The following is a 15,091-nucleotide window of genomic DNA, read 5'->3' as shown; positions in this document are numbered from 1 at the left end:
AAGGGGTGGTGGAAAGGGAGGTGGGCAGGGAGTGGGGGTGACTGGGTGACGGGCACTGAGGGGGGCACTTGATGGCATGAGCACAGGTTTTATGCTATATGTTGGCAAATTGAACTCCAATAAAAAAAATAAAAAAATATGTAAAAAAAAAGAATCCCCCCCAAATTGAAAAACACTAAAAATATGGGCATTCCCAAACTTCTCTGATGATCAGAAGCATCCAGAAGGATCTTGTTAAAAACATCCCCTCCCTGGCCCACTGAATGGGACTGTCGCAGGGAATAGAAGGGGTTGGCCTGAAGAAGACATGTTTCTTAACAGTCAGCCCAGATGATTCTAGCCATCAGGAAAGTTTGAGAACTGTTGGGCAAAGTCTGTGGAAACGGTCAAGTTACATAAAATACTACTTGTTGTTGTTCCTGGACTCTGCAGCCCCTCCTCTAGCTGCCTCCTGCCTCTGCACCATCCTTCCTCTTGTCCTTTCCTCCTCTCTTCCACATCCCATGTTTCCAGCTCAAAGGCTGCCTCCTCTCATCCCCTTCCACCCTCAGAGATGTCTGTCTTTTCTGAGCTTTCTGGTACATACTGTCTCATGTTATTCTGAGATATTTCTTGCCAGTTCCTCATCTTCCCTCAACTAGATGGTAGGCTCCATGAGGGAAGAACCGCTTAAGTGTTCCTCTGCACCTGCCTCCCAGGGAGGGTTTCTAGAAGGATCTACAGTTCAAAGGAGCCCAGTGCTGTCACTTGCTGTGAGCAAAGGAGTAGTTTAATTCTGTTTGATTCTGTAGAGGCCTCCAGTGACCTGTTGAAAGTTGATCTTCAGGAGACTTTGGGCAGGCTGGTAGGATAAGGTTGGCTGACTACTCAAGTAAACACTTCTCTACCTGTCTACCTTAAGACCCCACGACCACCAATGACAGGGACCCACCTGTCCTGGTTCAGGGCGAGGGCAGTTAAGGTTGAGACCACTGCCCCTAGGCCCCCAGCAATTGTCCACCAGGGATTCTGGATCAGGAGCCCTATGAAGATGATGAGTCCACTGAGAGGGTTGTTGACAAACATCACCTGAGCAGTTCCCCTCAGGACCCAGTCTGTGAACTGCATGGCCAGGGGCTTATCTGAAAGAGATAGGCAGAAGTATCAGCAGGGGGCAGCCGGTACTTCTCTGCTGGACCACTGGTTGGCATGGCAACCAAGGCAAACAGGGATGCAGAAGCCAGGACATTTGTCTCATTTGGCCTGCCACCCCCCCCCCCCCCAGCCTGAGTTTCTGAGTGGCCAGGCAATCAGTCCACAGTGGGTGTGTTTTTGCCATACAGACTGAGGCACCGTGCTGAGACCAATTTAACGCCGTTCCAGCCATCAGCTTGGTTGGCACGGAAGCCTCAGGAGCATTCCAAAGGAAATTTATTGGTCCAAGGGAAAGGATGAGGAGGGAAGGAAACTCTCTTTTCGTGTTGCAGTGTATGACTCAGTTGAAAGCTGGTATCTGAGCAGCAAAGACAGTAGTCTAGAGAAAAGACGTTGCAAAAGAAATGATATTAGTCCAGCTGTGGAATCAGTATTGAATTAGGATGTGGAGGAAGCCAGGTCTAGAAGAGAGGACATACATTCTGCCTCAGTCTCTGGCTTGGTTTCTAGGACAGCCTACAGGTGTGGGTAGGGAGGGTAGGGGTGTTTGTTGCAGTATTTAATTGAGGGAAACTAGGAGAAGAAGGACATTGAAAGGAGAGAATGAACGCTAGAGCATGAGGGAGGGTGAGGTCAATATTTTCTTGGCACATAATAAGTGGCTGTGGAACCAGGGAAGGAACAGCCATTGGGAAATGGCTCATACGTTGCTAAAGTGGTCGTACTGTACCTACTCCATGTAGGGGCAAAGAATTAGTTCAAAGAACTAAAATCAGTGAAGTGTATTTAATTCTGAAACCATGGGAATTCCAAGTCATTAGGGTACATTCGATCCACCCACAGCCAACTCAGGGTGAGAGCACTCCAGCTGAGAGTCTTCTCCATGAGTGAGCAAAGGAGCAGCATCCTCCACCCAGGCCCAAGGGGGGTGCTGTCTCCCAGGCCAGCCTGGCTGCTTCTTCCTGGGGCATCTGTTTACCTTTCAGCCAGTTCCTGCACTCCTTCATCTCCCCTGTGAGGTAGCCCACTGCTTGGAAGAGGCTGATGCCCCCCATGCCTGCAGAGCCCCGATGGGCTGCCCCGCTTTCTCTCCTTTTACTCCTTTCACTGGGCTTTTCCATTTTTACAATATGGCTGTCTTCATTGGATGACCGGAGATCCTTTTAAGAGAAACCATGACAAACTATCAGATAATACAGCTTTTTGAGGGCAGGGGTATTTGGGGATATGGAAGCTTGTCAGGTGTTCTGATAAAGATAAATGATCCTAAGACACCTGTCCACTCTCTATTGCTGTCCAGAGTGCTGCACGCAGGCCAGCTCTTCCAGGATTGTGTACGTTATTTTTTCCAGACTAATGTTGGGAAATGAATAAAATAAATAGAATTGCAAAGAAAACAGTTACTTTATATAGTATATATACTTTATATACTTTTTAAAAAGTATATATATATATATATATATATATATATATATGCAAAAGTATATATATATATACTTTTTAGCTTGTGATAGACATACAGGTATGGCCAATCCAATAACTATTATAATTTCAAAGTAACAATGAGTGAATATGTGAGGCCTTCTCACCCCAACTCAGGGCAACCTTACAGGGCCACCTGAGATCCAAATCTCACCATAGGATTGCCTGGGGCCTTTATCGCCCAACTCTTCCTTTATAGCCCAACTTCTCCTTCTGCCTAATCCTGCTGCCCTTCCTCCTCTACAAGTATTGACCCCAAAGGCACATCCCAGTAGAGTTCCTACATGCAAATCTCTACCTCAAAGTCAGCCTCTAGGGGAACCCAACCTGTGACAATGGCCACAATCTCAGGTAATACTGATAGAGCTGTTGTTTATTTGCTATGTTTATAATTCAAATAAGTGCTTAAGTTCACTGGAAGTTAGTGAAATACAGATAAATTATTCTCCCCATCCAAGCTCAAACCCCCTCAATTCTATTTGCGGACCCCTTGGTCAGGAGTACTTGTTCTAAAACTACACTATCCTATAGCATAGCCAATAGGACATATCAGTATTGAGCTCTTAAAATGTGGCTAATCTGAATCAAGATGGTCTCTAAGTGGATTTTGAAGACTTAGTATGAAAAGAGAATGTGTAAAATATCTCAATGATACTTTATACTGATTATATGATAAAATAACAATATTATATATATCCATATATATTAGGCTAAATAAAATATAGTATTAAATTAATTTTACCTTCTTTTTACTTTAAAAAATGTGGTTAATAGACATTTAAATATACATATGTGGCTCACATTATATTTCTATTATACACTGATGGTCTATAGTCCTCCTTATATTAAGATTTCAGTGTCTGGAGGATACTAGTGGAAGTGATAGAGTAAGGATCTCCACAAATTCTCCTTCATAAAGGCAATATAATTGGCCCAGGGCGCGATCCTGGAGACCCGGGATGGAATCCCACATCGGGCTCCCGGTGCATGGAGCCTGCTTCTCCCTCTGCCTGTGTCTCTGCTCTCTCTCTCTCTCTCTGTGACTATCATAAATAAATAAATAAAAATTAAAAAAAAAAGAAAGTCAAAGGTTTAAAAAAAAATAAAGGCAATATAAATTCTTTTCTAGTGCACATGGAACCTTCTCCAATACACAGCATATGTTAGGCCATAAGATAAGTAAAATATTTTTACTGGTAAAAAAGTATCAGTAAAGTTAAAGGCATTGAAATAATACAAAGTATGTTCTCTCTTGTTTTAAAGATTTTATTTTTTGTAATCTCTGTGCCCAATGTGAGGCTTGAACCCACAACCTCAAGATCAAGGGTTGTACACTCTACCAACTGAGCCAGCCAGGTGCCTCCAAAGTATGTTCTCTGACCATGATGGTGTGAATTTAGAAATCAAAAGCAAAAGGAAATTTGGGAGATAATGTGGCAATTAAACAACATGCTCCTAAATAATCAATGGATCACAGAGGCAAACAGAAGAGAAATTAGAAAAATACTTTGAGATGAATGAAAAAAAAAAAAAACCCCACAACATACTAAAACTTATGGGGTACAGCTAAATCAGTGTTTGAAGGAAATTGTAGGTATGAAGACCTTTGTGAAAAAAATGAAATATCCTGTGTCAACAACCTAACATTTCACATTAAGAAACTAGAAAAAAAACAATGGACTAAACCCAAAGCAAGTAGAAGGAAGGAAATAATAAATATTATCATGAAAATAAATGAAATAGAGAAGAAAAAATATAGAAAATCCATGAAACTAAAAGACGGTTAATTGCAGTTGTCAAAATTGATCAACCTTTAGCTAGACTGACCAAGGAAGAAAGAGAAGATGGAAATTACCAGAATCAGAAATGAAAGAGGAGACATTAATATCAACCTTCAAGAAATAAAAAGGGTTATAAGGAAATGGATTCTAAAGAAATGAATAATTGTATGTTAACAGATCAGTTAACCTAGATGAACTGGATACATTCTTAGACAGGTACCATACAATCAAGCCTACTCAAGAAGAAACAGAAAATCTGAACTGACTTATAATCAAGGAAATGACTGAATTAGTAGAACAAAAACAAAAACAACAAATAAAACATTTCCTACAAAGAAAATCCCAAATTCAGTTGGCTTCACTTGCACATTCTGCCAAATCTTTAAAGAATTAATAACATTTTTCAAAGCCTAGAAGAGAAGGCAACACTTTCTAATACATTCTATGAGACTAGTATTACCCTAACACCACAGCCAGACAAAGACATCACAAGAAAGAAAATCACAGATCAATCTGCTTTGTAAATATAGGTGCAAAATTTCTTGACAAAATACTACCAAGCCAGATTCAGTAACACATAAAAAGAATTATATGGCCAAGTGGGATTTATTCTCAGAATTCAAGACTGTTTCAACACACAAAAAAACTATAATTATTAATATTAACCTAATGAAAGAAAAAACCCCACAAGATTATCTCAATAGACACAGAAAAATCCCTTGAAAAATTCAACAATCTTTCCTGATAAAAACTTTTAACAAACTAGGGACAGAAAGGAAATTCCTCAACTTAATAAAGGGTATCTATTAAAAACCCCAGCTACTATGATAGGTAATGGTGAAAGATGGGATGTTTTCCCTTTAAGATCAGGAACTAGACAAGGATGTTGGTTCTCTTGTCACTTCTATTCAACATTGTACTGCAAGTTCTAGCCTGAGCAACTAGGTAAGAAAAACAAACAAACAAAGGAACCCAGATTGGAAAGAAAGAATTTAAACTATCTCCATTTGCAGATGGCACATTCTGTTATATGGAAACTTATTTTTTTTTTAATATTTATTTATTTATTATTTATGATAGACATAGAGAGAGAGAGAGTGGCAGAGACACAGGAGGAGGGAGAAGCAGGCTCCATGCTGAGAGCCTGACATGGGACTCGATCCCGGGACTCCAGGATCGCACCCTGGGCCAAAGGCAGGCGCTAAACCACTGAGCCACCCAGGGATACCCTATGGAAACTTCTAAAAAATCTATTTAAAAATTCAAAAAACCCCATTAAAGTTAGTGAAGAAATTCAGCAAGTTTCCTGGGTAGAAGATCGATGTACAAAAATCAATTTTATTTGTATGCCTGGGCAATGAACAATCCAAAAATATAAAGAAGAAAACGATTCTATGATAGTATGAAAAATAATAAAATATTTTGGAATGAATTTAACATAAAAGGCTTTGCGTACTAAACTAAAGGTTTTGTACAAGTGTTCTTATACTAGCAACTACAAAACAGCAAAAGGAATTAAAGACCTAAATAAATGGAAATGTATCCTATGTCCATGGATTGGAAGACTTGTTAAAATGGCAATACTCAAGTTCATCTACAGATTTACTACAATCCTTATCAAGATCCCAATTACCTTTTTTTATTTCCTTGCAGAAATTGAAAGTTGGATCCTAAAAGTAATATAGAAATTCAAGGGTCTCAGAATAGATAAAACGATCTTAAAAAGGAAGAACAAAGTTGGAAGACTCATACTCTTCATTTCAAAACTTACTACAAAGCTACAGTAATCAAGATGGCATGCTACTAGCATAAGGATAGACATATAAATCAGTTAAATAAATTTGAGAGTCCAGAAATAAACCCATGCACTGTGGTCAGTTAATTTTTGATGGGAGTGTCAAAACAGTTCAATGGAGGAAGAATAGCCTTTTCAATAATAGTGCTGGGACAACTGGATACCTACTTGTAAAAGGTTAAAGTTAGACCCCTACTTGACACCATATATAAAAATTAATTCAAAATGGATGAAAGACTTAAATGTAAGTACTAAAGTTATAAAACTGTTACATAAAAAACATAGGACTAAATCTCCATGACCTTGGATAAGAAAATGGTTTCTTACAGATATGACACTAAATGTGGAAGCAATCTGATAGATAAATCAGACTTAGAATCACAAATTTTGTGCTTCTATCTTTGTGACACTTTCAAGACTGTGAAAAGATCTACAGAGTAGGAGATATTGTTTGTGAATCACATAATTGGCAAGGGTCTAATATCCAGAATATAGAAAGAACTGTTACAACCCCACAATAAAAAGGTAAATAATTCAGTTGAAAAATGGGCAAAGAACTTGAGAAGACATTTTTTCAAGGAAGATATACAACTGGCCAGTAAGCATATGAAAAGATGCTCAACATCAATCGGACATTAGGGAAATACTAATCAAAATCACAGTGAGATGTTAGTTCACCTTCACTTGGGCTATAATAAAAAAACAATGACAAGTTTTGACAAGGAGGTGGAGTGGCAGGACGTGTACACTGCTGGTGAGAATGTTCACTGATGCAGCTACTTTGGCAGTGCCTGAAAATGTTAAACATTAGGTTTATCATATGGTCCAGGAATTCCACTTCTGGATATATACCCAAGAAAAATAAAAACACATGTCTGCACAACACCTTCTGCACAAATGCTCATAGTAGCATTTTTGTGACAGGCAAAAAGGGGAAACACCCAAGTGTCCATCAACTGATGAATGAGTAAATACACTGTAGTATACTCATCCCATGAAATATTGTCTGGCCCTAAAAGGTAACAATGTCCCCGTTCATGCTACAATAAGGATGCTCCTGAAAACATTATGGAAAATGACAGGAGCACTTCACAAAAGCCCATATATTATATGATTCCATTTCCATGAAACATACAGAATAGGTAAATCCAGAGGGATAATAAATAGATTGGCAGTGGCCAGGTGTGGGGGACGGGGAACCGCGGGGTGACTGCTAATGGGTATTCTGTGTTTCTTTTCGAGGTGATGAAAACATTCTGGAATCCACTGGCGGTGATTTTGGTGAACTCTGTAATTATGCTAAGAACCAGTGAAGTGTATACTTTAAAGGGGTGAATTTTATGATATCTAAGTTATATCTCATTAAAAAAAAAAAAAACCTTTAGTGGTCCTGGGTTGCTCTCCATTGTATCAGTTCATGGAGTGTTAAAAGCTAGCATTTGAACACAGGTTTTACTTTAGGGAGACAATAAGGGAAGTCGAGGGGGCAGGTCTAAGGGGAAGGATTTGGGGGCACTGGTTGGAAAACTGGTGTGTGAGTGCGTGCGTTCTCTACCTGTCTTTAAAATCGTCTTGCACACAGAACCCCATTTTCCATCATAAGGCTAAATAGGACCAACCAGGGGTGTGACCTTGTGTTGCCCAGGGGCAGAACCTCCTTGGGCAGTGGCCCTTCCAGGCCATCATGCAACGCATGCCCTGGGAAGCTGGGTCTCCAGTGTCTTTCATCACCCTTCCTCCCCTTCTCTGTACCTGGGAGACCTGCTGGGAGGGAGACTTCTCACCTTTTCCTCAGGCATCTCCAGGAGGGGCAGGGCCGGGTGTGTGTCCTGGGGGCTTGAGGGCCAGCTAGGGTTGGTAAACTCCGACTCATAGAGTTTGTATCTGCTGGAAAGAGGCTCCGGGAGGAGAGGGCTGCGGTGAGTGTGGGACATTTCCCTCAGGGCGTGGTCGCTCATAGGTCCTGCAACCAGAGAGACAAGGGGGACAGAAGTGAGTCAGGACGGGGCCCTGAGGGACAAGGCTGAGGCTGGATGGAGGCCACAGGAGGCACGTGGGTCCGGGCAGATACATGTACGGGACCTCCTGTTGCAGTAGCCACACTGCCAAGGAGGCCTGGGGCCATTCCTCCACCCCTGTGGCCTTACCTTTCAAAATCCCCACATTCTTTCCCCATCCATGGGACAGTCTGTTTCTGCTGTGAAGAGTTCCCTGACCCCTCAGTTACAACAGGTGCCTTTTTTTTTTTTTTTTTTTTTTCTGATCGTGGAAATATTTTTTCTCTACCTTTCATAATATCCGTTGTGCTGTCTTCCTGTAGTAGTTGTAAGTATGCTTTCTCTTTGGTATGCACGGGTGGTTCTGGGTCTTCGAACCCAGTAGGGACCTAAGAGAAACTCATTTTCTTACTTGCTCTGGGGCTTATATTGGTTATGGGCCACCTCAGTGCCTCCCTCTCTTCCCTCTGCCCTCAGTGCCCTTTCCAGCACCTTCCTCTTTTTCCTTCCCCTTGGAGGAACAGCACTGAAGCAGCAGCTCTCTATAATCTGCTAGAAGCTGTGTGCACCAGGCTGGTGGTCCCTCCATGCCGGGCTACCAGGACTAGCGGTTCCACCATGACTAGCTTCTGGAGCATCCCCTGCCTGCAGGCCTCAGTATCCTGCTCCACTACGGCGGCCACCCGGTAGTGCTCACTTCTTCCTCTCTGGCCACCTTAGCCCTTCTTCCCTTCTGTGGCCTCCTCGGGCTTAGTTAGATCTTCATTTACTTCACTGTTTCTTTGAAACAGCTCCTACCCAGCAGACCTGCACGGTCCCCTCTCAGTATGATCTAGAGTGTTCTCTATTGTTCTATGCTGCCTCCCTTGAATTGCAAGACAGCATATCTTAGGATGGTGCTTGCAGACCCCTGGCATGGGTGCTAGCCTTCCTCATGCTCACCTCTGCAGACACTGCCCAGGGATTGCCGGGCTCTCTTCCAAAGCGGAGGAAGTCGATTAGTGACCTTTCCCTGGCCTATTTCCTACTCCCCATGAAAGGAGTTCTTGTTCTTGACTGTTGCTTCCAGACCCCTGCTCCCCTTGCTGGTGCAGAAAGCCCTCTTCTTTGAGGCTTACACTACTGTCTCACTGCTCCTGCTCACTGCCATGGTACTACTCTCTGGTCACCCACTCATTCAGTGAAGACTTCAGCTCCTACTGGTCACCTTCATCTCCACTCCAATAATTTTCAGCAACTTCAATGCCTGGACATTGACAATGACCTCACTGACATTAACTCATCATTTCCTTCTCTTACCTCGCAGACCCTTGTCTTTCTCATCTCCAGGGACGCTCTCCACCTTTTCTTTTAAGCCACTGATTTCCATGGTCACCACATGGACTTGAGATTACACAAACTATGAAGTCTCAAAAGTCTGGCTTTCTTCTGGGCTTGCAGCTCACCTGCTCAAGTGCACCCACTGACCCAGCACTTTCACATGATGGAGACCTTCAGTCCCTTAGCTCCACTGACCCCGTGTTCTCTCCTGACCTCCTTAACCAACCTAGACTTCACAGACCACCATCTCACCTCTCTCAATGTGCTTGCTCTGCCCTACCCACTCTCTCTCTCATGCTTGTGTGGTGAAATCCTGGCCAGGCTAAACCCAACCATCCATCTCTTCCAGGTTTTCATCAAGCAGCTGAACATTGCCTGAGAAAAACTGCCTAACTGGGTAGCCTGCCATCATTCTAGGATTATGCTTGCCATCCTCTTGGGTGGACTCTTGGCATTGCCTTTCTGCCTTTGGCCAGCCCAGGCTAGTTTCTGCTGCTGCTGGCCTTGCTATAAGACCTCCATGTTGGCAAATCCAAAACATGCTTTGGTCTTCATCTCATTAGACTGCTCAGAGCATCCACACAGTTGACCATCCCTCCTTTACATACTCTCGTCTTTTTGGCAATTTACATTGATCCTGTCTCTGGAAGCTCCTTCACACTGTCCTTGGCTGGCTCCTCCTGGAAATATAAGCATTCTGCTGAGCTCTGTTATGGACCATTTTCTCTTCATTGTCTTCATTGATGCTCTTACCCAGCTGACATCAGCTTTATCCATGGCTTTATCCCCCATCTGTATACCTATGACTCCCAAATCAGGTATTTTCAGCCTAGTTTTGAGCATTGGATTCACAGACTTAATTGTATGCTTTACATTTGCACGTGGATGTTCCAGAAATAACATAAAGTTCATGCACTGAAATAGCTCATAATGTTCCCTTCTCAGATGCTGTCCTCCCTGAAAGGTGCTTGTCCCAGGAGGGCATTCCAAGCTACCCCTTAGAATACGCTGTTCTCTCTCTCCCCCAATCTAGTAATCTTACCTCTAAAATACACCTGAATGCCCACTGTCACCATTTGGCTGCCATCATCTCTTGCCTCTGCTCCAATAACTCCCAACTGGACACCCCACTTCTCAAATTTCTCTTCCATGCCATATTCCCTACGGCCATCAGTGCTGTCCTATCAGTACTCCACTCCACTCATGTCTATTCCCTGCTTCAATCCTGTCGCTACCAATGGAAAAATAGGCCTTAAACATGCACATGAGGCTCTGCACCTCCATGGTCCTGTGATGCTTCAGGCCACCCTGGGTTTCTCTTACCTCTCGTCTCTGAGCTCCACCCCCACCTCCTTTCAGTGCCTCGGTGTTGAGTACTTTCCACCTCAGGGCCTCTGCAAATGCTGGTCCATCTGCCCCAAGGACTCTTACTTGCTCTTCACCTGGGAACTCCTTCCCTCAGGCATTGTCTCCATTATCACTCATCAGAGAAGCCTGCTTGGACCACATTCTCTTGTCGCACACTCTTATGGCACCCAGTACCTTTCCTTACAGCATGTCTTGTTTTTTCTTTTTTTTGTACCATGCAATGACTGATTTATTTGTATACTATCTTCCCACCAGAACTCAAGATGCATGAGGACAGTAATCTTCTCCTCTGTTCTGTTTATTGTTGTATCCCTAGTTCCTAGCACAGACCCTGGCACATAGCAGATGTTCAATAAATAAGTAGTGAAGCGAGGGAAGGAAGGGAGGAAGGAAGAAATGAGAAAGCTACAGGTAATTGCTAGAGTGGGAAAACTTCCTTGCAGAACTTTATGCATCACTATGGTCTCATAAGTCTTGACCCGTTTCAGGAGGGCAGGGGGGCCACCCGCCAGCCCTGCATTTTTCAGGCAGAACTCCACCATGTATAATAGTTGTCCTCATCCCCAGAAGCTGCTCATTTAAACCACAGCTGATTTTTAGTGTGGGTTTGCAGACATCATTCAGATCCAACGCCTCTTTCTCACCGCCACTGCACTGGGAGAGGGCCCTCTCCTGGACTTTGACTCTGCAGGTAGAGAGTCTGCAGTGATGTTCAGCCCACCCTGGAGGGGTTCTTGCTGGAAAGGTTTAGGAGAGGGAAAGGCAGCAAGCCTGAGAACCAGTGCACTCTCTCCCTCTGGTGGCCAAGGGTTGATGCAGCATCCTGGTCCCATGCTTTGAGATGGTGTCTAAGCCATCCTGCTGGAAAGTGAGGGGCAATCAGGTCTCTAGACACAGGAGCTGTGTGACACCACACATCTGGATGAACTAGAAATGTCTTGGAAAGATTTTTGTGGTGACCTTGGTGGCTGTGAATTTCCTTTAAAAGTCCAGTTGAAAAGTAACTCCCCCCCCCCTCGAGTGCATTTCCTTAAGTCTAAGATCTGTACGATGATCATTGTTTAGTGTATCACCAAGAAGAAAACGCTGCCAATCAAAATGGTAAGATGCAGACTGACTTGAAAGATGTTAAAATATGAGAACAATGTATATCATATAGTCAAGGAGATATATATATATATATAGTGATGGGGCTCAAGTATACAGGATTTGAGAATGGGTATATTCAGGATTATTTTATAAACATAAGACTTCAAACACATACACATACACACATTTATTCTTTATGATGACAAAATTTATATACGATTCTTTTAAGAACAGGGGCTTGACCCTGTTGATTTCTGTATTTGCATTGCCCAGCAGAGAGCCTGGCACATAACAAGCCCTGAGTATGTGTTTAATGATTCCGGAAAGAATAAATGATTGTACAAGGGGAGTTACTCTCCAGAGACATCTCCTAAAAGGCACTTTCTTCTCTACCTCTGAGTCCCTCCTGTATGCAGACAACATTTGCACTTACGGACAGAGAAAGAAATCAATGCCCAGGAAAGTAAAACGAGAGAGTTATTTCTCACATGGATTTAACGCTCTGTACTTTCCAAAGCAAGCTTGCTGCCTCATGATAGCAACAGGAAGCAGAGACCCAGGGAAACCAGCGACTTGCTGCAAAGTCAAGATTAGACCCGGCTCTCCGGCCTGAGCTCCCCACCCTTCTGTTCTTCCAACTGCCTTGTAGGGCATGGCCGGGGGATGCCAGGGAGGGTGGCTGCCCCGGAGCCTGGGTCCAGGCCCTCAACCCAGTTCTATTTCATTAGCACACATAGCTTCAGCAGGAACAATGTGATTGCATCTCCTCTGGGGAACACGGCGTTTCTTTGCCATGGGAATGTTTACCCTGTTTAACTGGGGGAATTTTGGCTTTGGGGAAGGATTGAGACATGCGGCAAGAATGGCCTTGTAAAGAGAAGGTCGTTGTGTCTGGAAAGAGCACAGGCTCAGGAGGTGAGATGCCAGCTTCACTCCTTCTCTGCCGCCAGGGGCTCCATGAGCCTCTGTGTCTTCCTCTTCAAAGGGCAACATGGGACTCTTGAGGGCAGTGAGATTGCTGACTTGGTTCTTGGCACGTAGTAGGCGCTCAGTGATTTCTAGTTTCCTTCCTTCTTGTGCTCCTAAACTGAAGGAAAGATGGCCAGAGCAACCAGATGAAGCACAAGCTGGCTGTCCTGAAACAGAACGCCTTTCAAAAGTTTCCATAAGGCGTTGGCCACTTGTTAAAACTGGACGGTGAAATCCTTGCCTGAGCCACGTCCCGTCTGAAGGCGGCAGGCCTCAGAGCCCATTCCCAGATCAGCGCTGAGCCAGTACATTAAACCAGCTTCCAAGAACACATAATTATCTGCTTGGCGTGTCGACGCTCTCCTTGGCTGCCTGCACCTTCTCTTCTCCCTCCGAAATAGGGATGGGAAGGGCTGTCGGATTGGGCTGACCTCATCTCTCTTCAAAAAGCCAGGTCTTGAATGCTCCCACTAGGAGGCTCCCCAAACACTAACTCCTCCGTCCTCTTTGTAAGAATGCTCTTTGTTGAGTACCTCCTGTGTGCTCTTGGATGCCTCATCCTTTTTGTAAGAATGCTCTTTGTTGAGTACCTACTGTGTGCTCTTGGATGCCTCATCCTTTTTGTAAGAATGCTCTTTGTTGAGTACCTACTGTGTGCCCTCAGATGCCCCCCAACTCCCCAAGCATCAGCACTGGCCACACAGCATGCTCACATTCCGGCTTGGGCACCGGAGGGTAGGGACTGGGGAGTGAACAGACTTTCAGTAAGGAGGGAAGGAGACGGCAGAGGGGAAGTGGGGCCAGCTGTAGGAGCATAGGGATGTAGGATGGGCGGGCAGGTGCCAAGAGACTAGGGCTTAGGCTTTCATGTTGGGCGCTTGGCTGAGAAAGAGGGAGGAGAACACTCTAGGCCGAGGAAATGCCTAGGAAAATACATACATGGTTTATGTCGGGAAATCCCAGTTGGAGACCCTGCTAGAATGATGGAGGGGGTCAGAACACAATAAAGTGATGAGAGTAGGGGGTCAGAAGCCAGACTGGGAAGCATTCTCAGTTCCTGTATTTGGACCCCAATTCTTCTTCAACATTTGGAAGCCATGGCCCTGACTCTATTGTCCTAACTTTTAAATTCTTGTCCTGGCTCTGTTGTCTAAAAAACTATCTGTCCCTGGTAGCAATGCCAAAGCATGCCCATGCTCAATGGGGAGAGGCTGTGTCCTCTCTAGCACATTCTTGATGTCAAGGGAGAGCAGGGGCTTGTGGTGGGAGGGGTTTCTTGAATTGTTGGTGTGAATTACTGCAGAGTTAAGGCTCTCCCTCCTGTGGTGGGTGGGGGGTTGGCTATATAAGTGTGCCAGTGAACTTGTCATCCAGGGCTGAGTCTAGAATGGGCTCATTTATGTCATCATCTATCTAGCTGAGTTATGGAGGTCGCAGTAGCTCTACAGAAGAAAAGGTGATTAGCCAGTTTTCCAAAAAACCGATTAATTCATTTGCTGAATTAAGTTTGCTAAAGATTTTGCAATTGATACAATTATGGAAAACCATCTCCATATATTTCTACAACTTCATGACCAAAAAGGATATTCTTTGCCTCTCTCAAACAATGAAGGAATCCACTTCATAGTGCTTCTGACAGTTGGTTGGTATCCCTCAGTCCCATGCAGTAGGCTGCTCTCATTGTGAACATCTCTGTGTATTAGAAACCCTTAAATCTATGGAGCTGACATCCAGTGCCTGGGAGTTTTACCCAGTGCTGGTTCTAGATCCTTCCATCATATCTGTGTAGTAGACGGTACCCTCTTTCCTATGTGAGAGCATTTCAGAGATTGATCATGATCTTCCTTTCTCTGGAGCAGACCTCTTGACTCCTTCAATTTGGCTCTTCCAACAAGGCCCCCAGACTCTCTGTCATCTAGAGAGGATCTCAGTGACAAGAAGATCAGAGGCAGAGACATGACTCCAAAAGGACCTTGCTGAGTCAGGCTGGGTCCCTGGGCCAGGGCTCTGCTGATCTCTGAACTGACCGGACAGCTGCTGAAAGGGAGAAATCAGCTGTTTGGGGCCAAGTAGATGCTGGAATAGGGGCAGAACAGACCCACCAATGGTTGCTCAGAGAGGCCAGGGAGGGCACGAAGCCAGGAGAGGCCTGGTCC

At 44.1% G+C, this 15,091-nt stretch overlaps 1 protein-coding gene across 2 annotated transcripts in view; it reads right to left on the bottom strand.

The window, feature by feature from the left end:
• SLC14A2 (solute carrier family 14 member 2) overlaps nt 1–15,091 on the bottom strand; it is a 424,969-nt gene that overhangs the window by 46,174 nt on the left and 363,704 nt on the right. For both annotated transcript variants that reach the window (XM_077900638.1, XM_077900639.1), the window contains 3 exons: nt 7,977–8,155; nt 2,114–2,294; nt 932–1,121 (listed from right to left, as the gene is read on the bottom strand). In XM_077900638.1, the coding sequence (XP_077756764.1) occupies nt 932–1,121; nt 2,114–2,294; nt 7,977–8,150 (545 nt within the window). In that variant the 5' untranslated portion in view covers nt 8,151–8,155. The remainder of the gene's footprint in view (nt 1–931; nt 1,122–2,113; nt 2,295–7,976; nt 8,156–15,091) is intronic.

The sequence above is a fragment of the Canis aureus genome, chromosome 6 (genome assembly GCF_053574225.1).
Source record: "Canis aureus isolate CA01 chromosome 6, VMU_Caureus_v.1.0, whole genome shotgun sequence".
NCBI classification, from domain to species: Eukaryota; Metazoa; Chordata; class Mammalia; order Carnivora; family Canidae; genus Canis; species Canis aureus.
The sequence above is the reverse complement of the archived record's forward strand: the minus strand, read 5'-3'. Positions and strand labels throughout refer to the sequence as shown.